The following is a 27641-nucleotide window of genomic DNA, read 5'->3' on the forward strand; positions in this document are numbered from 1 at the left end:
GGAGTTTGCATGAAGATACCTGTCTGTGTGAGTCTGCTTTCTGAAGACCTGGTGGCTGAGCTTACCATTTTTCTTGGTAAGAAGGACATCTAAGAAGGGGAGCTGGTTGTCTTTTTCAATTTCAATGGTGAATTTTATGTGTTTAGAGAGGCTATTTATATGAGATAAAAATTCCTTCAGCTTAACCAAACCATGGGTCCATTTAGCAAAAATGTCATCTACATATCGCTTCCATTCTTCAGGGGTAAAGGGGAAAGACTTAAGGGCCATTTGCTCAAAGTGTTCCATGTAAAGATTGGCAATCAATGGTGATAATGGGGAACCCATTGCAACACCATGAGTTTGCTCATAAATTTTTCCCTTAAAACTGAAGTATGAGGATTTAAGACAAATACTTATAAGTTCCACTGTTTCAGGGTCAGTGATTTTCTTCAAAACTTCTAGGGCTTCATCCACAGGAATCATAGTGTAGAGAGACACCACGTCAAAGCTAACCATGAGGTCATTGTCATTAAATTCTAGGTTTTTAATCCACTCTATGAAGGAAGCAGAATCTTTGATGTAAGAGGGAGTATTACCGCATAAAGGTCTAAGTTTACTCGCTAGATATTTAGCTAACCAATAAGTGGGAGATCCTATAGTGTTTACTATAGGTCTTAAAGGGACACCAGTTTTATGGATTTTAGGAACACCATAAATTCTGGGGATAATGGCACTGTTAGGAATTAATCTTTTCTTAATGGTGGCATCAAGAGAGGAGCTTTTAATTTTATCACTTACCTGGCGAAGAATTTTGCTGCTAGGGTCTTTGTTCAAAACTCTATAACAGCCACTGTTGTTTAAGTGATCTTCCATTTTAAGCTCATAATCAGATCTATTCATGATAACCGTGGCATTACCTTTGTCGGCTTTTAAGATTATAATGTTTTTGTTATTCTTGATGTTTTTTAGGGCTGTGGCTTCATCTTTAGAAATGTTGCTGGGGGGAGGTCTGGCATTTCTCAGAATTCTGGAAACATCTTGTCTTATTTCTTCAGCTGTATTTTGGTCATTGTTTTTTATAATTACTTCAATATTACTTATGATGTCTGATATAGGAATCTTGGCTGGGGATAATGCAAAATTTAAACCCTTTTCCAGAAGCAGTTTTAGGTTGTGATCTAATACTAACTGAGAAAGATTAACTACTATAGACTTATTGCCAAGGGAGTTAAGTGAATTTGACGGGTTCTTGATGAGACTGCAAGCAGCAACGTGGGCAGCAGCATCGTTATTTTGCTGAGATGAGCTAATCGAATTATTACAGGTCGATTCACCAAAAGAATTCACCGTTTCTTGCTGCGTGGAGACCATTTCTGGAATATTCTGCGAAGGGACTAGAACCTTAGATTGCCCAGAAGCGATGAGGTGCTCCTGCGAAGGGACGAGACCAACGTACTCACCAGAAACGTTAAGGTTCTGTGTAGTGATGAGATCATCGACCTCCGCAGATGAGTTAAAATAATGCTGCGTATTTCTGATGGAGGGACTGCTGCTCGAGGGGCTGCTAATCAGGATATTGCAAGCTCCATTGTTGTTCTGCGCCTCGATGCTGGAGGTACTGCTGTTACGGTTGGAGAAAGAGTGCTTGCTTTAGAAGGGTTATTTTTTAATGTTTAAATGGCATACAAGATAAGCTTTGGGCTAAAATTTAAGGGACACAAAGAGATACATGCTAAGAGAGAGACCGACTATGTTGTTTTACCTGTTAATTCCTTACAAAGTGCAGTTCCCCATTGACAACATCAACCTCTACTGGGCTTACCTCCCTATTGTTAAAGCCGAATACAAGATAAGCTTTGAACCAAAATTCTTGTTTTTACAATTATGTTTGTGTATTAAAATCCAAAGGATAGACATATTATTGTTGTTGTAGCTTATAACTCACTACATAAGTGGAGGCCCCCGTTGACAAGATCAACCTTTAGTGGAGTTATACTTTTTAATGTTTAAATGAAATACAAGATAAGGTTTGGACAAAAATTCTGCGTTTTTTGAATGGTGCTGGTGTATTAAGTCGTCCAAAGGGAGACAGTTCATTGTCGCTCTATCTGCTAATTACCGACAAAGTGCTGGTCCGCATTGAGAAGATCAACCTCCAGTGAAGTTACTTCTTTAATGTTTAAATGCAATACAAGGTAAACTTTGGACTAAAATTCTGTGTTTTCTCAATGGTGCTTGTGTATTAAATCCTTTTACCAAAGATGTGCAATTATGAAAACGTTCTACTCATTTTACAAGGGTGTAAAACATTTTCAAACATAGGAATGCATTTTATTGTCTTATGTAAAAAATTTCCCCATGTTGGCAAAACTTTTGATGAGCTAGGAAAGTCATAAGAATCTTACTGATTTGTCATTTTGATCCATGGAAATATCCTGCTAAGAAATATGTACTTTGTTTTCTACAAGAGTATTCTGCCATCTCAATGGTAATGGCGTTTCCACACATTGAGAGGAGAAAATCAAAAGATTAAAGGAAACTGATGATACGTTGCAGCCAGAATTAATATAATCAGTACAGGATGTGTCTATAAGAATCAAGATTTCTCTTTAATTCTGTAGTTACAAAGCATCTTCTGTCAATCAACTGTATAACTACAATATAAAGTCATATCTTCCAACTTACACTCTCTTCTTCTTCTTGCGGCCCCCCGGCCTCTGCTTTTTCTTTTGCTTGCTTTTTGATTCAGTGATTTGGACGGTGCTGTCAACAACAGCTTTCTCTTTCTGGCTGTCATTTACAATCAAATCAAACACACGTTTCAGCCTCTCCTTGCTTTCCAGCAACTTCAGGGAGGTGCGCTCTATGGCATGATTTGTAAGCCATTCAATGTCACAATCTTCGTGCTTCTGATGCCTGCACATATGGGATCAATGCATTTCACAACTTCAGAGTATATCATACTTGACTATTTCAATAGGCACGTTACAAGTCATAGAAGAGTAAAATCAGCAATACAACAATTCTGCAATGGAGTTTAATAAATGGAGAATACATGTAAAATCAACAACCCGCATTCATGGAAGTCTTAAACCAAAATACTCTGAACAATTCTTAAAGCCAAGGGCAGCAATGCCATTATAAAATGAAACAACATACAGGATTAGTATTGTAGAATGTTAAATGCAATCACAACGCCTAATTTTGAATATGGTTTTGTAATTTTAATTCAATTCTAATTAATAAATAAAATAGATAACAATCCGGACACTTTGACAAGTGCTTGACTGCGTAATTGTCAATGAATTTAATCGACTATAATTAATAATTGATGAATAAACAAATACCATCACATCTTTCAAAAGTGGTCGAATTGGTTGGCCACCAATAAAAAAAATGCAGTAAAGAAATCGAGACTGGTTAGATCTACAAAAAGAAATCATATCCGGTTCATAGCAGCAACACTGTTAGAAACATATTTCCTTAAAATGACTAGACAATTTCAATGGTGGAGACACCTCGCAAACATGGTCTTCTGTTCACGAAGGGTAGCATGAGATTCGGTCAATGGTTCTCCGAACATTGCAGGAGTAAGGGGGCGTAGTTAAAGATTCAGGGAGTTTGGTTTTGTTTGTTTTTTTTGAAAGTGAAAAAATCTATCAAATTCAGGTGTCAAATTAATAGTGAGGACAGCCATCTCTGGCTGCTATCCTTGTTATTAAAGAAAACCACGTCACCTGTAATAACTTGCAGGTGGTCCTTAAGGGAGCAGGCTTTGACTCCTGCAAGATGCCTTAGGTCCTGGACCGTTAACCTGTTTCCTTAACTCCAACCAATCAAAAGCAGGTTTTGTTTAAATGATCGACAGGAAAATTTATTTTCTTTATTTGGTTTTAAATATACTTTTTAAATCGTCTATAACATTTCATTCTTATTTATTTACAAATTAATCGAACAAATAAAATATTTACTTAAATAAAAATTAATAAACATATTTAAGAATTATTTATTATCTTCTTTATTTATTTTAAATTTGGTCTGTCATATACTTTTTAAATGGCGTAAAACAATTCATTCTTATTTACAAATTAATCAAAAACATAAAATATTTATTTAAAGAAAAATTTAAACATATTTAAAGATTATGTTGATTTCCTAGACATATTTTAGTAAGTACATATTTATTTCACTAAAAATATTATTATGCTAAAGACATTTATTGTAGGATTAGGGAGAGCTATGTTCAGAGATCATTGTGATCCATGAGCATATCTCAGAAATTACATATTAATTATTTGTTAAAAAAATTGATGTGAAAAATTTTAGTATGGGAATAATTGGGCATGCATTAGGAATTACACACTAATTATTTAGAAAAAAAATACTATAAAAATGTTTAGCATGGAAATAACGGAAGAATAGTTTCAAGAAAGTAATTTAAATCTGATTTAAATTGGTTGTTCATATTTTAAGATGTAGAGTTGAATGCTTGGTCATATGGTTTGGTGTTTGTTTATCATAAGTTGTTTTGAAGTGTACAAATTTGTATAAGATAAAGTTCAAAACAAATTAGTCAGCCACATATTTCACTAACTTGTAAATAAAATTTTATACAAAAATATTGCTGGAAAATAATAATATTTTTTTATGATATTAATTGAAATTTTAAAAATATATTATAATTTGAAGAATTTTAAGTTTAGGTGGATTTTTACTTGTAATTCTTCCTTTAAACTCAAATTTATTGAAGTGTTGAAATTAAAAAGGATAAAAAAGAATTGAAAGTTAATTTTTTGTGGCATACAAGATTGAAGTTAAAATTGTCTTCTATTTTTATTGGTATATAAATTAAACTATTATGATTATTTATTTTTAAATTTTATTATCATTATTACTATGTCTCAATTTTGTTTTCAAAGACCTTAACTTATATTTTATTTTAGGTTCACATGTAAAACATTTAATCCACATTTCATTGTAAAGTGTAATACTTCAATTATGATTATACTCTTATCTCTCTTCCCAAATTAATGTGGGGTTCCATGATGCTATGATTTGTAATGCAAGGAATTACCTTATGGGGTGTGGGTTAATAGTTAACTAGAATGTTTATTTTTCTGATTTATCCCAAATTAATGTGGAGCTCCATGATGGTATGATTTGCAATGCAAGGAATTACCTTATGAGGTGTGGGCTAATAGTTAAGTAGAATGTTTCATTTTTTGATCTATCTTCTTACACAAATTTCACCTTAATCCTCACAAAGCAAGTTTTACAATTCAAACTAGAATGTTAGCAAGCCAAAATATTGATCCTAGGGTTTTCGAGCGTCTTTGAATTGATCCTAAATGTTAAAATTATAGTTTATATATAGGGTTCATGATTTATGTATTGGATTCCAACAAGTACAATGGAAAATAGGATGTTTTAGTTAACAATTAGGCAACAGAGTAGGATACAAATGATCCAATACTTCTCCCTTTCTATTATGAATAATTTAGGGAAAATTCAGGGAGATGTTTTGGTGCTCTCTAAAGTTTCATTTGATCAAAGTTATAGGGATAGTTCCTTGATGCCCCCAAAGATTTTTGAAAGTGTTTGAATTGACCTAAAACCCAGGAAAATCCTAAAATGCATAAGATAGAATAGAATCTAATTCCTTGTTTTTGTTGGACATTGATGAAAATGAAATTCTCAAGCCTATTTTGGACAATCCTTATACAACATTGTTCACAATGCCCCATTTTGGACCAATACACAACTTACTTAATCTTTTTCATCCATAATAAATGGGCCTAATAGGTAGTCACTTTACAATCTGTAATAAATGGACCTAGCAGACAATCACTTTACAATGATTAATAAGCACCAAACAATGTAACTATAAATGTTGTATATGTTGAGATATATATCTTCAGTGAAGCATTTCAGCTATATATATATATATATATTCCAACGCATTTCTAAGATTTTTAAAGACTAAAGGACACCAGAAAGGAATAAGCATATTTTGGAGCTCGACCAACCTGACATTTTGGATATGATCATAGTTGGAGGGGTAAAAATCCAAATACCATGGGGTAGTAAAAATCCCCTCTCTTCCCCAAAATTAATGTAGCTCGAAAATTTTCTACTACTAATTCTTAGGAGTATCAAATTGAACTATAGATAAATATTTAGAACATAAAAGGATACCAAAATGATGCAAACAGATGAGGACGGGGTGGGTGGGCAAGCCCATAATGAATTTGAACTCATAAAATTAAGTAGGAAATTATCACAACTAGAACACCACTAGAATGTGGTAGAAACTCATGAACAAGAAACATTCAATGTTAAAACACAGAAATGGAAATGCTCATATAAACCATGATGCAAACAACCTTTAGCCTAGAACACAAGTACGCTGAAATTAGAGAAATCGCACAACAATCAACTTTTACATCGTAAATTAGATGGTTTCCTACAATGAATCAAAACCCACCTTATTACATACTCAAACTCAAATTGGGTGAAATCTAAAACAACATTAGTAAAAGGAACTACTTCAATACAGTCTTCCTTCAGGTGACACAAACTCAATTACACAAAATCAACTAATGGCATGCAATCACATATTGACATTCAACCACAAATTCCTTTTAAAACTATTTAAATCCCCAATATATCAAAATCTCCCTAGAGCATATCTCTGTAGCATTCCTGCACTACCTCCTTCCTCTAATCCCGATGGTGTAGAAGGCTCCTCCAAGCTTAATTCTCTAAATGCTCCTCCAAACATATTTGTGCAACATTCCTTCACTAGCTCCTTCCACTACTACACTTCTATGCATTTCTTTTTGCCCCAACAATGCATGGACAAGGACCAACACTTGCCATGAGCACACAAATCGTTAATATAGTCTCTAAGACATGTACAAAGATGTATGGATGCTACACATTATTCCCAAATGTTTAAATCACATGAATAAGTTAGATTTTTAATTAACTATTGAAATTATATATATTCCATAAATTAGTCAAAACTATTTGAAAACTTATCTTGTAAATAAAAAATAGTTATGAATTTTTTCTATGAATTATATTTTTAAGTTGTTTAAAGATTTTGAAATACTTTAAATACTCTTTCAAAATTCTAAAACATAGATATCACAAACATTTTAACTTTTACCATATTTACTACCTAAACCTTCAATTAAAAATAATTCATTTTAATAATTCTATCATACAAAGTTGAAAACATGCTCCAACAAGGAATAAAGGAATAAGTTTGCATCACAGATGCACATAGATATCATATTCAAATGACTAGTTGGGACGATGCGTGCATTACTAAAAAATAAATTGCCTAGTAAATTGTTCTACATTTGGAAGGAAGTGTGTACACCATTCATCTATTACCTTATTTAATACCTCTTCACAATATGTGCATTGCAATAATAGACCATAGACATAGTTGAAGTCGCCAATGTAAGAATATGCGGTATTTCGCTTAATATCTTGTTCGTAGGTAAAAGTGCACGTGCAAGAGCTTAAGGCTGGTGAAGACCAAAGGCTCTGCATCAAGACAAGATCTTAACTTCAACCCTGAGGTATTTATGTTTTTCATCATTAATATCGTAAACATGAGTCAAGTGACACAAATAGAGCAAGGTGTACGTGCAAGAGCTTAAGGCGGGTGAAGACTAGAGACTATGCATCAAGAAAATATGGGAACTCTCCAAATCATTATGAAGTTGAGTGTGCTCTATTGATTATATGGGAACTCTCCAAATCATTATGAAGTTGAGTGTGCTCTATTGATTTTACATGATATTAGCTGTAACCACTCTTCTCCCACATCTACCCAAGTAACCAACCAACCAGGGTAAACATGCGACGAGAGGCTACTATGATATGATTCAACCTCCTTGGTGACCTTAAGGAAATGGAATCGATGGAAACACATCAACCATACCTTCCACATCAGCAACAACACTCCCAAGAGGCATCCTAGCTACTCAGACATCGTGCCCCTGGGTCCCACTGAATTTTTGACTTCTTGACCTCTGGACGCTCTCATAGGCTTGCATGCCTGCGTCTAGGGACTTTTCCCAACAGACCTGTGCTAGTGTCTGTGGAATTTAAGGCATTTTTCTAGCCCAGAATTCTGGCCACTGCCTAGAACTTGTTGTAACTTTTAGAATCCATCAAACACATGATGACAAGACTAACAAACCAAAATTCAACTTCAGGACTATGCCTGACCATCCCCAATCGGGACCGACATTCTGTCAAACATTTGGCATCAATGCCATCTACAGGTCTAGGATACAAGACAGAGCATGAATGACTGAAAAACTCTTATGAAACATGACAAGAAGGATCACCACCTTCTCCCTTGAATTGTTATGACATCAATTAGGTCTTGCATCCATCATATTAACAATTACAAGTAAATACATGAAGTAACCATGACATGAACCAATCAATTAACCATGCTTATAACCAGCGTAGAGCCATGGAAATAATAGAGATATAACAACTAGTAAATCCAGATATAAACAAGTACAAAAGCAAGAGGACTTAGATTTCATTAATCATAGGAAAATTTGACCAAGTTCGCGACTTCCACGTACCACCGACCATAGACATGGTTTAACCAAACCTTTCTTTCAACCAATCACCCCCATTCCATATTCCAAGCACGAATGTGGGATCTCATGGATAAACAATCCAAAAAAACCAAGGGAATCTAGAGGTTAAACCACCTCCACCCTCACCAAACCGTGATCACACCAAAACAGGTGCTCCGATCCCAAAATCGAACTAAACTTGGATTCCATTCGAAATCCATCACTATCCTTGAGGAATTTTCCTCTCCTTGTCTTTCAGGCTTTACTGCAATCCAATCCCCGATCACTAGGCCCTAAACCAAGACTATTCTCTCAAGTTTTACCCTAATCTAAACCAGGATCATTAGGCCCTAAATTGAGACTCCTGCCTCAGGCTTTACCGTGTATCCCACCAAAATCGGTCAAGGGATTCCTGGGCCTTTTGGAATGAACCTTGAGGCCACCTCTACCTTAGATTCTGAAATCCATCTGGCAAATCCAAAGCTCAAAACCGAGATAAACATCCCAACACACCATGGCATCCAGAAAAGGAAAAGGCTAGGCTAAAAACCATTTTCATAACTTGGAAAAACCATGCCACCGACAATAAGAGAACCATACCCCAACATGCAAAGCCATACATGTCAAAACCAACTAGGAAATCACACATGCAATATGTTACTTGCAAGTATTCATGCTGAAGTTTTTTTATCCTATTCTTCCTTCCTTGATACTTGATTTCCTTCCTTTCCATTTGCTTGATTTTCCTCCCTTGATCCAAAGCTAGAGTGCTCCAAGAAAACTCCAAGTGACCAAGAGTGAGAGTGAGAGAGAGAATAACGAGAGAGCTCCAGAACTGAACTAACAAAAGGTTACCAACTAATCCTAATAATCTTTTTTATTAACGAGGCCTCTATTTTCTTCAATTCCATTATTTTCCTTCATTTTCCTCCTCGCATGCAACCTGTGAGCTTTCACCTTACTTTTCTCCTAATTTCCTTTTTTTCATAAATAAATGTGCCAAAAATGCCTTTTTTCCTTTTAGAGCTTTTGCCTTTACCAATTTTCTTAGCCATAAACACATCCAGTGAGGCCCACTAGGATGTCTTTTCCCAACATTCAGCCTGGAATAAGTGTCCCTTAACCGTGTTCTTATTTTTCCTTTATTAACTTGTATTACATGAACTTTTCACTAGGGTTGTTACATAACCCTCCCCCTTGGGGAACACTATCCTCGATGTTAAACCACACCAAGACCTCAACAAAACCTCTGAAAGAAAACATACTGTTTATGGAGCTTTATAACTTAGCTCGTTGCAATATTTATAATGAAAGACCTACTTAAAAGAGAAACATCATGACAACATGACAAGATAACAACCATACCGCTTATTAGAGCTTTATAAATTAGCTCATGGTGACATTTACATTCATATATATACACATACCAAAACATCAACAAAACATATTCCAAACATATGCCAAACATCAAACCAAAATTGCTTTGCCTCAACCTGAAAACAATGAAGGATACATGGCCCACATTTGATCCATCATATCCCATATAGCTTCCTCTGCAATGATGTGATAGAATATGCAATGCATGAGAAGTTCCTAATGATCCTCCTGTAGTAACCTGCCAATCCCATGAATGATCTCACCTCATCCACATTCTTAGGAGTTTCCCACTCCATGATGGCCCTTATCTTTTCTGGATCTACTGTTATTCCTTCCTTGGAAACGACATGTCCCAAGTAATGCACCATTGTTTGAAAGAAGTTGCTCTTGCTAAGCTTAGCATACAACTGATGCTCTCTTAGCAATATCAACACTGCTGCTAAATGCTCGGCATGCTCTTCCTCCTTCTTGGAATATACCAATATGTCATCAATGAATAGAACAAACTTGTCCAGATAAGAACGCAACACCCTATTAATCAAACACATAAATGTAGCTAGAGCATTAGTCAAACTGAATGGAAATACAACAAACTCAAAATGCCCATACCTGGTTTTGAATGTAGTCTTGAAGATATCCTCTTCCTTGATGCGTACCTGATGATATCTCGTTCTCAAGTCGATCTTAGAGAACACTATTTCTCCCTTCAACTGATCAAACAAATCATCAATCCTCGACAATGGGTACCCGTTCTTGGTCGTTACCTTGTTCAACTGCTTGTAATCAATGCACAATCTAAGAGTACATCTTCATATTCATATTGAGACAATATTTGTCATAATGTGACATTGGACCATGCTTGACCATGGTTGAGCATGATTGATTTTCATATTGAGACAATCTTTGTCACAATGCAACGTTTACCATGGTTGATTTTCATATTGAGAAAATCTTTGTCACAAAGTGACATTGGACCATGGTTTCCCGCATGAGAAAAGGCTCAAAAGAAAGCCAGTTGATGTATGTTTAAAATTATGGAAAAAAATTGTAAAAATGTATGAGAAGCCACTAATACACATGGGTGGAAAATCTGATGGCGAAATCCAATGGAAGGGGTAAAATAAAAATAATTGTCGAAAGTTAAATGTATTTTTTTTAAATTCCAACAATCATTGGATATATGATGTAATCTCTTTTATCGTCGAATATTCGATGTTAGTTTATCAACATCAGATATTTGACGTTAGTTTAACAACGTCGAATTTCTCCCTCTCTTACTAGGTATGCATTCTTGTTCTCTACACACCATGAATTTGTAACCTTCTTACTTTTGTTTCTTACTTTGCGGCTTAAGCACTTCCTGACTATAGGTATAACCACAATTGTGAAGAAAAAAGAAAAAAACAATATTTTCCTTTTGAGTTATTTACCTTCTGCAAATCGTTTTGCTAACTTCTGCACTTTATTCTCTTTGTAGGTTACTTTATAATTTTTTTCCATGCAAGGATTCTTGGAGGAAATTGAAGAGGTTCTCCTCATATTGTCTCCGCGTAATATTTGTTCCAAGCGGGAGGTATTACCTTCGTTTGAGGTTTGGGTTTAAGCCTAGTCACTTAGGCAGTTTCAGGGTTTTCCAAAAGTATTCAAGAAGCTTTTTTTTGTTTTCTTTGGAGATTATCTGCCCTCTAAATGCTCCGAGCATGGCAAATGATCTATTGACTTATATATATATATACTCTGGTTTCTTCAGGGTTCGCTTGACTCTTATCCCTGTAATTTTACTTGTGCATAATGGTTCGAACTTGGTGAAAAAAATGTTTGTAACTAGGTAATTGACCTTCCACAAAGTTATGAATTTTTCCTTTTGGCTAGAAAAGAGTTTTTAGTTCATGGATAATCCTTCTAATGTGGCTTCCCTTGGTGGCTGCAAGTTTTTGTTGGCCCCCTCCAATTTTTAAGTACTCTGGTTTCTTCAGGGTTTCTTCACTCTTATTCCTGTAATTTTACTTGTGCATAAGGGGTCAAACTTGGTGAAAAAATTGTTTGTAACTAGGTAATTGATCTTCCACAAAGTTATGAATTTTTTCTTCTTGCTAGAAAAGAGCTTTTAGTTCATGGATAATCCTTCTAATGTGGCTTCCCTTGGTGGCTGCAATTTTTTGTTGGCCCCCTCCAAGTTTTCCTTCAAAGTTATTAGCCTCGTAGCTCATACTCTCTGCCAAGTACTTAGGTTACCTAGCATGTTTGATTGAGAACACGTGGAAGGTAAGGAAAAATATTAATAGTATTATAAAACTAGCATGTTGGTATACTGTTAACTTAATGTTTATTTAAATAAACCAAATTTATATAGATCTATATATAGGGTAAATGATAAGAATTTTTAACTAAGAAAAATGTGATACATGGTTAAGATGGTATAATTTGTCCAAATCATTTAATAATTGCACTTAGTTCTATTTATTAAAAAATGTTTTTTTATGAAGGTAGTTAGTATATGAGAAGTAAATATGTTACAGGTTAGATTTGAACATGGTTAGAAAGTATAAAATTATTTTTTCCTTCGGTACCTAAATTAAATTAAAGTTTATTGAAAAAGCTTGTAATTTCAATGGTAGAGTTGGAAGTCACTGAGTTGGCTAAAAATCTTTTTAATAACACAAATAATTAGAAATTGCATTTATAAAATATAAATAACTTAATAAATTTAATGATAATATTTCATTAAATGTTGAGAATAACATTCTTTTTTATTAAATCTTGAACATATACCTAATATTTGTAATAAAAGAGCTTTAGAACTTTAAAATCTCACTCTCTTTTTGATATAGGCATGGCTATTAACATAATCACCATTAAGTGGCCATATGTCAAACTTAACCACCATTATACTACCACACCCCTTACCCCCGCAAGCAAGGATTAATTTCAATAGTGGAAATATGCAATTATTTGGGACTACATGTTAATCACTAAAGGCCTTGCCAAAGATTGCATTTGACAAAGTAACGGTTACATCCCAACATATTCCCTTAACATTCACCTTTGAATAATGTTGTAAGAAAGAATTCAGCCAAACAACATTATAATAACCCCAAGCTTAATGTTTAGTTAGGTAGGGATTAAAATAGTGACCAACACTGACAACATATTGGCTATGTTGATGCATCGACAATATCTTAATAAAGATTCAATCTATAACATGTTAGCCTACAAAACACCTTCATAATTAACAAAGAAAATAGACAACCTTTCTTTCAAACCATAGCCTCTAAAAATGCACCTTCGCACAAACCTCTTCAAAACTAACAAATAAAGCATAAGGAAACTCAAATCCAAATGAGAAAGTGCATATGTGGGAATAGGTAAGCTGAAAATGCAAATCACACAATGCCATCAAGGAATAGTCTTAAAAAAATGACATAAAAAATGGAAAAGAGCATATTGATGTTGGAAGTAATTTGACAAAGATGCTAAGAAGGCAAGAGTATTTGAAGGCTCAACAAATTACTTGAACATTTTATATCACTATATATTCAAACAACACTCCACCAACCAAATTGATTTGGATGAACAAGTGCATTTGAATAATTTTATTTGGGCTCTCTTCTTTTCCTCTCTTCCTTTTGGGGGGACATGAAATAGAAACTATACAAGTGGAACAAAGATGAAAAAGTAGGTTGTGGTTGGAATTCTTTTCCCATACATTTGGAACCTGTTGTAGATTTTTACTGTAGATTCATTTATTTATGTGATATGCTAAAACAAAAAACATGAATCTACTCTACTCATCAATGGAAACCAAAATTGGTCGATGAAAAACACTAAGCAGAAAAGGAAGAATTTCAATTGCACATAACACAATATTTTTCTAGGGAAAGCAACTGCTCAAAACCTCGACTATCTATATTGCATTAACCGGAAGATCTGAGAAGAAAATACAATGCTTGTTCAACTCGAATAATCTTTGCACAAGTACAATATATCTCACTGCTTCACAAACCAGCGCAAGCCAACACTTAGCCAAATATACTACCTACCAAGCCCCTACTTCCTTGCACAATTCCTGAGGGAATTAGCCCATAATTAATTGAGAAAATCCCTCACCACGATTGCACAATCCATCATAGGGCTTCTACTAATTACACGCACCATCTGTACAACTTGAAAAATTATACAACTAATAGTACATTGTCCCTGAACTCTAATCTCAACTGAGTCTTTCTGTGCACTGACATGCATGAGTTATTTATGAGTGAATCATCAGTTCATTGCTTGAGCACTGAAGCTGCACTAAATTTGTTCCTCACTACTAGTTCCTTCAATAGTTGGAACGAGTTTAATTGACTTTAACCTAGTTAGACTGAATTAATTAATCACAACTCAAAAAAACTCAACCTAGACCCCTAAAATTATGCACAAGTAAAATTACAGGGATAAGAGTCAAGCATCGAGTTCAGCGGAAGCAGAGTATATGGCAGCTAGTCTAGCTAGTTGTGAGGCCATCTAGCTTCGCAAGATGTTGTTTGGCGTATTTAGTCAGTTGTTGCGACCTTCAGTGAGTTACTGTGATAATCAGAATTGCATTAAAGTCACGGAGAATCCAGTATTTCATGACAGGTCAAAGCATATCGGGGTCAAATATCATTTCATCAGACACTGTGTTCAGAAGGGCGCTGTGAAGCTTGAGTATATTTCTACTGATGAGGAGGTTGTAAATATTCTTACCAAAGCCTTACCACGGGGCAAGCATGACTACTTCAGACACAAGATAAGTGTGGTGAGGAACACCTTCCTCGGTAAGAGGGAGTGTTGAAATTTGGTACCGGAGGGCAGGTGGTTCCCTAAGGCTTTGATCTTTGGCCTAGGGAAAAGTGTCCAAAAGTATTTAATTTTTCTCCTAAAGTGACTTTATAATTTTTATAAAGTCAAATCTAATTTAAAAGTGACTTTAAGTGATAAAGTTACTAAAGTCTAATTTTAAAGTGACTTTAATAAAGTCAATGTAAAATTAGAAAGGAAAAGTGACTTTGGAAATAAATGACTAAGTGGGTCTTTATTAAACTGGGGTGAATTAAAAAATAGAAAGTGAGATTTAAATGAGCATTTAATCTCAGCCCTAGATCTCAATCTATTTCAGCCATTGGATTTAGGGATTCCCCAAAAGTCACTTAAGGTTAGATTAAAGGAGGGAAAGGAGGAAAAGGTCATTCATTCTTTCATGAGCAGATTGAGAGAAGGAGAGCAAGAGAGCAAGGGAGATTTCTGGACAATGAGGAGAAGGAGGCAGCAGCTTGGCACACATTCCAAGGCAGCATTCCAGCAAGTCCGTACAGTTGAGTTAGCACACAGTGAAAGGCAGGTTTTGGGCACGATTTTCTAGAAAGGCTGTACAATAGTTTTGGCTCAAATTCCGAGGAGGCCGTACAACAAGTTTTCACAAAAATCGAGGAGGTCGTACAACATTTATTGCTGTTCAGTTTTGCTATTTGCAAGTTTTTTCAGTTGGCTGTGAGGCACGGAAAACGAGATAAGTTGTATAAATTTGCTTGTTGATTTTTTGCTGAATATTTCTCACTATAAAAAGCATTTTCCAGAAATAAGAAAGAGCTCTCGAACTAGTTTTCCCCAAGAGTTGTAGGGGGTTTTTCCAGGGTCACCTTGACAAAAAATCATTGTGTTTAAATGTGTTGAATGGTTGTTTGTATGTGCTGATTTTTATATTTCTGCATTTTCCAGCATTCTGTAAAATTTCTAGAATTTGTGTTTTTAGCAAAATTTATTTTCAGTTGTTGAATGTATGGATATGGGAAAGGACATTTAACTATTTTGGAGAAATAAGTTGAAACTGAAAACCGGGGTGGGAAATGAGAAATTTTTACATCGGATCTTGCTTTCCCAAGCACGGACTACGCATTTCTGGAGCTCAAGGCCTCGGCCTTGTCTTCTAGAATTGCACAGAGGTTACCCAGGCCTGGCTCCAACTACTTAATGCGTAGTTCCAAGAGCCAGTCATGACCCTTGGCCACTGACACTGCACAATGTGTAGTCTCTGCTGGCTTGTGCCCTAACTAAACTGCGCGTTACATAATTCCAGTCAACAAGACCTCCCCACTAACTACTGGGACTGCGCAATGCGTAGTTCTAGCTGGCAGCCAGTCACCTCTATGAGCCAAGATTGCACAATCCCTCCCAACATTTTCCCAGTTTGTTGCTTGGTCTGTTCTTGAAGTGCTTTTGGTTTCAAGCTAACATTTGCATGCCATGAGTGTCCTCTCTGTCTCCAGGTACAACAATTGTTGAGAAACTCTCTAGTAGTTACAGGTAACATGGCTTCCAAGAGAGCTTCATCAAAGGATACTGTCGAGAGTAGCACTGGGGAAGCAGTTGAGTAAGTGTTAGTGAACTTGCCAGTTTATGTAGACACTCGGTTGTTCATTAAGAAGGGCATGAAGTTGACATGGTAGGAAATCAAGGATATATTTGTAGGGGATTTCAAGAATATCTAGAGGATATGCATATTTATATCAATTTTCACCAGTCAAGCTTACATAAGGTTGCATGCAGGTACCCCACCTTTCCATTAGTGGACTTCATCCACTCGATTGTCTCACACACAGATCCAGATACTATGACACTGATAAGTGGCAGTGGGATAGAGCCTGCCACCTTCAGGGTGGAGAACTATCAACAAATGTATCATTTACCTCAACTGGTGAACCGCATGTACGCACTTTTTTATGCCACCCACAACTTTGTGAACACCAGAGATATTGTAAAGCATTGGGTGAAAGAGTCATTGAAGTTCAAAACGACACCCAATCATGTTTACAAGACACACTCTCATGAAGGCCTACCAGGTCTTGATCATATTTACATGTCGATTATATGATCAAGAGAGCACGGAGACCTTTCCAGAAAATTGGGTGGTTGTGTTGGACCAGTTGGTGAATGATGGAAGTCCATTCATCTAGTTGGATTTGTTGCCTCTTTAGTTGAAATTCCATGTGACTAACCACCGGAATCCGCCCAAGGACGAGCAAGCGAGATTATACATGTCTGCATATTTACTAATTGCAATCTATGCCCAACATCAGTTTCCTCGCATGAGTTGGACATGGACACCGAAAGAGACTGTCGTCAACATTTATTGCAAGTTGCTTTCCAACTGCAGCTACTGAGGAGTTATGGTGAGGCTGACTAACCATTTCATCATCTCGTTGTACAAGTTGATCTTTGAACATGATCCACCTTGCATGTCCTAAGAGGCGATGGAGGCAATACTTGACATTGTAGATTGGTATGCCTCAATCGGTGGCACCTTCATTAGGATGTTTGGCGGAGAGAAGCCTCTGCATGTTCTACCAAGGTATGCCATGGACAAGTTGGTCATGCAAGAGGTCCCATATCACATCTCCATAGGGTTATCAACAGAGTTTCATAGGAGGAAGAAGGCATCATGGCTAACTTTTCCTTTGCGGATTGGATTGTACGAGATTAAGAGCTTGAAGGATGGGCAAATGTCGAAGCTAAGGAGATAGTGAAGTTCGAATTTGGCACCAAAGACTATAATCCATATGATCCCCACGATATTTTCAAGAACCATTGTGCGAAGGTGTACTATTCGTGGAACCATGAGACATTTCATTGGCACGAGGAGGACCCTTGGAGATACTGTTACAATGATTCCAAGCCCAAGGAATCGGTCAGTATAGCCACTCCATGGAAAGTTGCTTTGCAGGTAGCAACAATGTAGGAAGCAGCAACAGCAGCATCAATAAGCAGCAAACCAACACAAGACAAGGGTAAGAGGAATATTGTCAAGAACCCAGAGGATGAGCAAAGCTACAAGATGAAAGTAGATCCTATCACTAAGAAAGCAGCTTTGCCAGTGTAGGCAAAGAGGCAACAACACATAAAGAGGACAGAGCGAAGGAAGAGATAAAAGAAAAGGTTGGAGGAAGCCAAAAGGAAGTTGCAGGAAATGAAGAAGAAGTTTAAGGAAGAGCAGGAGTTGAGAAGGAGAGAGAGTGAAGAGAAGTAGAAACACGAAGAAGAAAAAAGGCAAGGCACGATGACAAAGAAAACTGTTACCATAGAGGTTGAGGAGTCAGAATAACTGACCGCTGAAGAAGAGGGTGATTAGACGCAGGATCAGGAGCTTTCTCAGCAGATTGAGCAACTGATTGAAGTAACAAACATGGAGTTAGGACAGGAGCCACAAGACCAAGACACTGACTTCATTCCAAGGTCACCTTTTAGTCTCCTCCACCTCCAGTTTCAGAACCAGTCTCGAGCAAGCAAGGAGATATTGTTCTCCTTGATGATGATCCAGTGATGGTTGTGTACAATCTATCATTTGATGAGTTCCAGACGAAGATTGTACATGCACGGAGAAAGAATTACCCGGATGATCACGCGTCACCTACATTCATGAAGGAAAGGGTGATAGTGTTAGATGTCAGAAAGAATCCAATTTCCATGGCCGATGCCATTTTGGCTTATGTAAGAGCCACAAGCTCAAATGTCAAGTTCAAGTTAGTCGAGAATGAACAAATGGAAAAGAACTTGAGGGCGGCCAAGAAAGAGGCAAAACAACCTAGAGAGCAGAGCGCAGGTTCCGTAATGGCAGAGATGAGGAAACTGATACTTGTTGAAGTATCAACACTTGAGACTACCATGCAGAAGCTCTATGACAGATTCGTCACCGTGCATAAGGCAATTATTCATCTACATGCATTTCAGTAGTGGAGCAAAAGGTTGGTCCAAACTCTCAGGAACATACATGCTTCCATCGCCCTTGAGAAAGAACGGAAAATGTGGTACAAGGGGGCCCCGCTTCACTTATTAAAGATGATGAAGTCGCAGAAAAAGCTATACAAAGCAAAGATCCAGATGTTGATCTAGAACTATGAGCAACTTGTCCTGTTTATCAGTGATGAGCCTTGGTATTGCAACAAGAATGCTGCAACTCCCAAGGTTACCAACTTTAATTATCCACCCGGGGTTCGTACAAACTTAAGAGGTATCGACACTATATGTGCAACATACAATGTGTCCTTCCTTCGTTGTCATGATGTACTGGAGTGAATGTAATGAATTCAAATCCTAAACTAATTGCAGAAACGAAAATGCTTGAAATGAAAACCTTAACCTATTGTAGGAAAGAAAATACAAGGAAGGAAAACCTATTATAATAGCATAAGGTAAATATCATGAACTAAATATCAACCATTATTTTTCAGAGCGTTTAGACCCATTGACAGAGTTCATTGGATGTGGCAATCAAGAAAATCATTATTGTATTATCCAATTCATAAATCTGTCCATTAACCCAAATTGTTGAGATGTTTTGCAGAGGTAAAAAGGCAAGTCCTACGTGGTGTTTATTCCTCCTCAACCATTTATTTAGAGCCTAGGTGTTATGATTCAACCCTAAGGGACACACACCAAGTTTTTTGAGCAAATATGGGCAAGTATATACATGTTGGAAGAGTGCTACAGGAAGTTACAGGTGCTGCTACAGAAAGTTACAGATTTGCTACAGGAAGACTGAATGACCAAGTAATTAAAATCCAAATTGGATGGGACAATTTTTTTTTAGTGAATAACACGTCTTAGGTCTTCATTCCAAGTGGAATCACTCAAAAATACCCCTGTTAACACATGCTAAAAAATAACAGAAAATTACTAGTCTAAAATCTAGAAATGCAAGAACTAGTGAGCTAGTTAATCTATCAAATGCCTAACCTAATCAAGTGCAAATGCAATGGGGTATTTTTTTTTATTAACCTGAATGTTTTTATGATCTAATGCGAGTGGAATAAACTCAATTGAAACTCATTAACATGTTATAAAAAATAGCAGAAAATTACTACTATTTGCCACAAGGGACTTCCAGAAATTTAGATTTGTGAATAAGAAAACTAATCCAAGTAGCTCAATGATTACTATGACCTCCCAGATTTGTTCAAATGATGAAATCATGCTTTTTATCCTATATAATAGCTTCAACCATTTAACCCAATCCTACAAAAAGAAATCATCAATACTAAATGCGGAAACAAAAAAAGAAACAAGAACAAGAGATTCATGTGAATAAGAAGTGAAAAGAAAAAAAGTAAATTATACAAAAAGGTTCTGACGCTCCTGGGATGGCCAAGCCCAAGGAAACTCAAAGTCTTAAAAGAGACCAAGATTTAGAAGCTAATCATGGCACCAAACTTCATTATTTCCATCACTACAATTATATCCCTGCAAGAAATGAAAGTGGAGTCGCAAAAATACAAGTGCTCTCCACAAGAAGACTAAGAAAAACCAACCCCTAGAGGAAAATTCGAATTCGTACTTATACAAGATAATGAGGAAGCATTATCCTTGAAAGGAGGAAGCTTTCCCCTCCAAAAGCCCCCAAATAGTGGAACTGGTTCCCAACACTAGGAATCTGCATTAAATGACAGGGAACACATTCCTATATTTTCTCAATCATTGGAGCTCTGTAATTCGTGCAATAATTAATATATTTTTGATTTATTATCCAATATTGATCTTCCAGTAGTAGGGAGAAAGTCCCTAAATTATATCCTCCTCCAAATCTTCATAATCTTCCCAATATTTTACAAAAATAAATAATATTAGGCACAAATATGCAATTATCCATAAACCTTCCTAATGAACATATTAAAGTTAAAAATATGTCATCTAATGCAAAAAGAGAGGTTTAATGTGCTGAAGGATGGTCATATGGGCCTTAATTTATGTCTAATTTGGAGGCCCATCATACCCCCGACTGAAAGTGTTGCTCATCCTCTGAGCAGCTTAGTGACCTCATTGTGCCTCATTCATGGCCCCGATCTCCTCTCTCTTGTACATTCCTCAGTCCTTTCTCTTAAGAAGCTTGGTTGTAGGTTCTGCAAGGACAAGCACAAAATGTAGTTGTTCTTTTCATGATTGTTTAGCAGTCCTTCAAGCACAAAAACATAACTTTCCTCTTTACAAGTGAACTCTGTTGGCTTGTAGATCCATGCCATTCACATCCTCTCCCGTGAAATCTTCATTCCAATCTCACTCATTTTTCCAAAATTATTTGTGCATAGAAAAATCACAGTGTTTCTGGAGACCATTAGCCTACCTTTTTCCCCTTCAAGATTTTTTGTTTGGCAAGGTCTTCCACATCCTGTTCCAATCTCCTGTTCCACCATTTAGACACCTTTGAAACCTTTAAATCACCCTTAGCTGAAATCCTGTAGCAACACAGAGCATCCTATCGCAGACCTGTGGCACACCACAACATCTATCAAATCTTGACCAAAATTTCACCTCATGCTTAATTTTTTCCTCTTACCTTTCTATAACATCTTCTAGGTCTTGGAAAAAAGCTAGAAAAAGATTAGAGGCCTCTTGGAAAGCCTCTTTTCTTCACTGTGGTTTGAATTCTATTTTGATGGTGAATGCCTTCTTACCTTTTTTTGTCTTCTTCTTCTCTTTTGTCGCCTAGATGATTGCCCAATGGCATTTGGATTTCTTTGTTTTGATTAGGTCTCTCTTAAGCACTGCTATTTTGGTTTTTAGCACAGTTTGTTCCTTTCTTCCCCGAATTTTTCTTTTCGCTAATTTCCCTCTTCTCCATCTTCTTCTACTTCTTCATTAGCTTCTTCTTCTCCTTGTTCTTGGTTAGATCCACCCCCCATAGACTTCAATGCAACTTTCCAAAGTTGGCAAGGAAATTGTTTATTTCTGCTAGAAGTTTTAGATATTCTTGTGTAATGAGGGTTTTATGACAAAGGAAAAAAGAAAAACTTTCTCATATTTCTTGGAGGAAGGCTAATTTCATGCTCACTCAAAAATAATTGCAATTCCCCTTCTTATCAGGCTCAATTCAAAGGAAACATCCATATTTCATTTTTTTTTTTGTAAACATTTATCAAAAGTTTCACATAGGCGGTAATCCTGAAAAAATGAAAATTTTTGCAGGCTTCTTGTTCACATGTGGCAAAGAGAAATATGTATATACCCTTGCTTTGGGTGTTTTCCTTTGAATCATGGGGTTTGGGAGTGAAATTCCTCAAAATCAGGGCCTTTTGCAACAACTTTTGCCTTCATGTAGCATCTCTGTTTTTCTTGCAGCACACAGTTTGTATTTCATGTAGCAGCCTCGTTTCTCCTGTAGCAATGCAAAATCCTCTTAAAGCTGGTCAGTCTTATCTCCCCAGGTGTCTGGCTTTCTCTATGAGGCTTGGGCTACTTCTCCTTAGCTTGGAGGGAGGTTATTCCTTCAATCTGCTTCTTATTTCCCTCTAATTCTTCCTTTTGCTGACAAGTTGATTGCTTAATTGTGATTAGGGTTACTGAGGGAGGTTGAGGCTTCTAACCCATTCTTAGCTTATAAAACCTCATCTCTCATTCATTGAAAACAAATTTCTAACTATAATATGCTCAAGAGAAGAGGTCAAGAATATTACCTACCTGAAGGTTGTTGGAGAGGCATGCATGTTGCTGCTTAGTTGATGATCAATCCATGCTTCCCTGTAAGTGCTAATTTTCTTTGCTTGCTTCTGCACATGTATTCATAGCTTGATGATTCTCTGACGGATAAGGTTGTTGTGTGCAAGTTTCTTTCCAGTGTTCAATCTTTTGCAGGTGGAGTGGATGGACTGCTTCCTAAGGAGAGTGTGCCCCCTTCTCAATCTTCAGAAATGGCTTCATGCTACTCAAGGTGGCTAGATCTTCTGTTATGTGAGTGAAAAAAATAATTGATGGTGATTTTCTCCAATCGGATTGCCTCTTGTAGCTTCTTCTCGGCCATCCTATAGTGCTTCAAGATCTTCCTATAGCAAAATTATTTTATGCATATCTCTCAAATGGTACACTAGATTGACCTGAAAATTTGTGAACATGCTTTCATCATCCCTATGCATCTCCCTATTAAAAATATTGGCTAATGGATGCACGAATCTTGATAAAATTTAAAAATGGTTGTAGGTGATGGGGGCCAATTTCTCGAAAAGTGTGCACAAGAATTTGTTGAAATTGCTTGGGCATGTTACCATCATCCATACGCATCTCCCCATGAAACAACTTGGCAAATGGATGCAAAAAAACGCCTTCCTGTAGCATTTTAGGACAAGAAGGAAAATGAATGGGAAAAGCTTGGGAATGATGGGTGGATGGTGGAAAGAGATGAGGGTGATGGATTGGCATGGAATTGGTCCTTCTGGAGCATCTGAGTAAAGGAGGAGAAAGTCCAAGTTTGACTTTCTTTGACTAGGCTTTCGATTAACTTTTCTTTTGGTAGCTAACTTGTTTTTGTTGCTTGCAAAGGTTGGAGAGCACTTGAAATCATCAGAGAGATACATGGAACAAAGGATTTTTCTTTTTTCATTTATTTCTTCTATGCCTACTAGCCGCCTCAATGGGGTTTTCAACTAGTAGGTTTGCCTAGGCACCTCAAAGGAGGTTTTCACCTAGGATCTTTTCTTTTTCTCTTTTTCCCAACCCATTGACCACCTCATGGGGGTTTTCAATCAATGAGCCAATCTCAGGCACCTCAAATGAGTTTTTCCCCGAAGATTTATTTTTTTCTCTTATTTTTCCTTTTTTATTTCTTTTTCTATTCTACTCTACTTGTAAAGAAAAATCTCTTTCAAGTATAAGAATACTTCCAATGAAGCCAAGTGCACATCAAGATGACATATAAACGGATATGTAGGCTTGAAATATATGATTTGACATGTACCTGAATTTCAGAGGTCAAATGCTTTGACTGAGATGAGATCATGAATTGTTGAATAAGAGTGTCTTGTTGTAGCTTAACAATTTTCTGAAACCATATTTCAATATAGTTTTCATGCCACTGGTCAACTTGTTGATTTGGATCATCTTGGATGTCTTCTTCTTCCATGAAATTCAAATCTTCTTCTTTTTGTTGATTATTCTCTTGAACACATAGAGGATCCAATGGCGAACATGATATAACTTTCTCGATCTCTGATTCTAATGTCTGCTCTTCATCGAGTGCAGCCCATGATCCTTTGGCATTCCCATGAGGATATTGTGGATGGTTCCCACAAGTTCCTTGCTAACCTTGTTGCCAATATTGGTTTTGGGGTTGAGATGGCCAAAGTTGCCAAGGAAAGGGTGTGTTCCAATTACTTTGATATAGATGTGCATAAGCTTTAAATTGTGAATTACGCTCTTGAATCATATCAAGTTGAATAAGTTTCCATGGTCCTCTTGGAGCTACATAGCATAGCTTCTTTGGCGATTGACTTGCTCCATTTTCCTTTAGGTAAACTTTCTTCAACCTTGGTAATGATGGACAATACTTAATAGCATTTGATTCTGCATGGACAACATAAATATCATCATCTTTTTTTTGCTCATTTCCCATTATTAACATTTCTACTTGTTCACTTATATTGCTAAGCATTTTTGTTTTAAAGTTATCAAGAAAATTTCCAAGTTCAACTCGACTTACCAATCTTGATGTTGATTTACTTACTCTTGCACTTTCTCTTGATAAGCGCTTAAATGTTTCACAAATTTCTTCAAATGATAATTGGTATACATCACCTCTACTCGTGAGATCAAGGAGATCAATCCATTTATTCTTAATTGTTCTAAGAGGATTTCTAGTGTGTCTGATCCTAAATGATGTAATTTTTCCCTCTTAACATTATACATGAACCTCTCCATTAGATCCTCAAGGCTCTCATCTTCTTTTTGATTCATTCTAAATATTTCTTCTTTAAGATCATGATCTTTATATTTTTCTAGAAATATATTTTGCATATCATTCCATGATCTTATTGAATTAGTCCATAAACTCATGAACCATTTAAGAGCTCTATCCTTCAATGTTTCCGGAAACAATCTCGACTTTTGAGTGTTTGCATCATTTTATCTTTCTTGTCTGTTGGTATACTTGAATATCTTTCTCATCAACCATGCCACCACCTACATGGGTCAACCAATGCGCCGGTGGCTACATTAGAAATATCACTTCACATGAGTTGGCCCATGCTCTGCTTAGATTAAGAGTAGGAGCAACGTTTGCTTTCTTGTTTTGTTCTGATTACTTTCTTCTTTTTGATTCATTCTAAATATTTCTTCTTTAAGATCATGATCTTTATATTTTTCTAGAAATATTTCTTGCATATCATTCCATGAACTTATTGAATTAGTCCATAAACTCATGAACCATTTAAGAGCTTTATCCTTCAATGTTTCCGGAAACAATCTCGACTTTTGAGTGTTTGCATCATTTTATCTTTCTTGTCTGTTGGTATACTTGAATATCTTTCTCGTCAACCATGCCATCACCTACATGGGTCAACCAATGTGCCGGTGGCTACATTGGAAATATCACTTCACGTGAGTTGGCCCATGCTCTGCTTAGCTTAAGAGTAGGAGCAACGTTTGTTTTTTTGTTTTGTTTTTCTTACTTTCTTCTTTTTGATTCATTCTAAATATTTCTTCTTTAAGATCATGATCTTTATATTTTTCTAGAAATATCTTTTGCATATCATTCCATGATCTTATTGAATTAGTCCATAAACTCACGAACCATTTAAGAGCTCTATCCTTCAATGTTTCCAGAAACAATCTCGACTTTTGAGTGTTTGCATCATTTTATCTTTCTTGTCTATTGGTATGCTTGAATATCTTTCTCGTCAACCATGCCATCACCTACATGGTCAACCAATGCGCCGGTGGCTACATTGGAAATATCACTTCACGTGAGTTGGCCCATGCTCTGCTTAGCTTAAGAGTAGGAGCAACGTTTTCTTTCTTGTTTTGTTTTGCTTAATTTCTTCTTTTTGATTCATTCTAAATATTTCTTCTTTAAGATCATGATCTTTATATTTTTCTAGAAATATCTTTTGCATATCATTCCATGATTTTATTGAATTAGTCCATAAACTCATGAACCATTTAAGAGCTCTATCCTTCAATGTTTCTGGAAACAACCTCGACTTTTGAGTGTTTGCATCATTTTATCTTTCTTGTCTGTTGGTATGCTTGAATATCTTTCTCGTCAACCATGCCATCACCTACATGGGTCAACCAATGTGTCGGTGGCTACATTGGAAATATCACTTCATGTGAGTTGGCCCATACTCTGCTTAGCTTAAGAGTAGGAGCAACGTTTGCTTTCTTGTTTTGTTTTGCTTACTTTGTTTTTCTTCGTCTTACTTCTTTCCTTTGCTTCTTTGCTTGTGCACATGTAGGATTAGTTTCCTCGTGAAACCATGTTTGACATCTTGAGACAAGTAGGGTGAAATACAAGAGGACTTGTACAACTATCAACACTTGGTTATCTGTCTATTCCCTCTCTCTATGAAGATATTGCATTTCTTCCAGTCAATGATACCCTAATGGAAAATACGTTCCTTTCAGAGTGAGTCATGGTGAAATCACGACGCTTACACTCTTAACTAACACTGCCTACTCTAATCGGTTTTCTAAATTCAGTTAACCCTTGTCATCTCAGTCAAGTAGAGTAAGGAGAGGGGGAAAACCCTAACAAGTATGTCAGAGGTACACATAAACATCCTTCTCTGAAGGGACAACCAGTTCTTCTCTCAATAAGTCTGGATCCCTCTTCCGCCTCCTGAAATAAATAAGTGCCTATGCATAGTTCTTTGAAAAATGAAATAATAATAATAATAATAAATAAAGGTGAAAGAAGAGAAAGCCTTCCTCTGTAGAGAGGTGAAGCAAGTAACTCCGTCGGGGTACTGTCCAGGCTCGCTGGCAGTGGAGAAAAGCTTGTGTTACTGAAGTGACTCCATTGGGGTATTGTTCAGGCCTGATGGCAGTGGAGAAACACCACAGATGAAACTAAAACTCTGACAGTCTACATTACGTGTACATCAATATACCCCTCATCCCCAATCGAAACAACTCAGTTGAATTGGCTTGGTAAGTGTGTTGACGATAAAGAGAATGGTAGGGACTACATCTTTAACTCAAGCTAGTGAAGAAGCTATGACGATCGAAGAATCGAACAATATCTTCAAAAGAGTTAGACTCGCTTTACACGAGACAAGGTCCATACAGAGAGTTGGAGTTCTACTAGTGTGTCGTTAATGTTGTAGTGGCTAAACCCACCCTCCAAAATTTTGCCTATGCTTTGTTTTGGAGCCTTGCTCCTAAATCACAATAGCTCATCTCGCACTGACCCAGGTACTTGTGCTTTGATTTAGCTTTATATTTTGCATTTTGGTTTGTTTTTTCTTACTTGATTTACTATCTAACCACAAGCCGATCTCTTGACTTAGATTTCACTAGGTTCCAGGCTTGTCGTAGTGAACTGCACAATCCTTTAGGGCAACTAGCCTTGCTCTCGAGAGTTGCGCAGTCCAAGGTGATAGTGAGCCTTCAACTCCAAAATTGCGAAGAGCCAGCTGACAGCCAACCTTTAGTTGGGAAATTGCGCAGAGCATGAGAGGTAACCCAGATCCACTCAGCCTAGAAATTGCACAGAAGCTTCTTGCTCAAAAGCTGCTCAGTGCATGAGTCAGTGAGTTGCCCAATCCTTCTCAGAATGTGCAATCTCTCCGAGCAATGCATGACAACTTTTCCTGAAAAACAAAAAGAAAAAAGCGAAAAAGAATCCCTAGAAAATAGGGATCTATTTTTAGCAGCCCGAAGGAGACACTTGAT

General features: G+C 36.6%; 1 protein-coding gene across 1 annotated transcript in view; it reads right to left on the reverse strand.

Annotated features, from left to right (window-relative positions):
• Nucleotides 1–2362: 2362 nt before the first annotated feature.
• The window catches only part of LOC149214183 (uncharacterized), a 63453-nt gene continuing 38174 nt past the window's right edge, over nucleotides 2363–27641 (reverse strand). Inside the window, exon 3 of the mRNA XM_089392216.1 lies at nucleotides 2363–2898. Within this exon, the coding sequence (XP_089248342.1) occupies nucleotides 2664–2898 (235 nt within the window). The 3' untranslated portion in view covers nucleotides 2363–2663. The remainder of the gene's footprint in view (nucleotides 2899–27641) is intronic.

The sequence above is a fragment of the Pinus tabuliformis genome, chromosome 1_1 (assembly GCF_031772625.1).
Source record: "Pinus tabuliformis cultivar Carrire ecotype Pingquan chromosome 1_1, CPIR1, whole genome shotgun sequence".
Lineage (NCBI taxonomy): Eukaryota > Viridiplantae > Streptophyta > Pinopsida > Pinales > Pinaceae > Pinus > Pinus tabuliformis.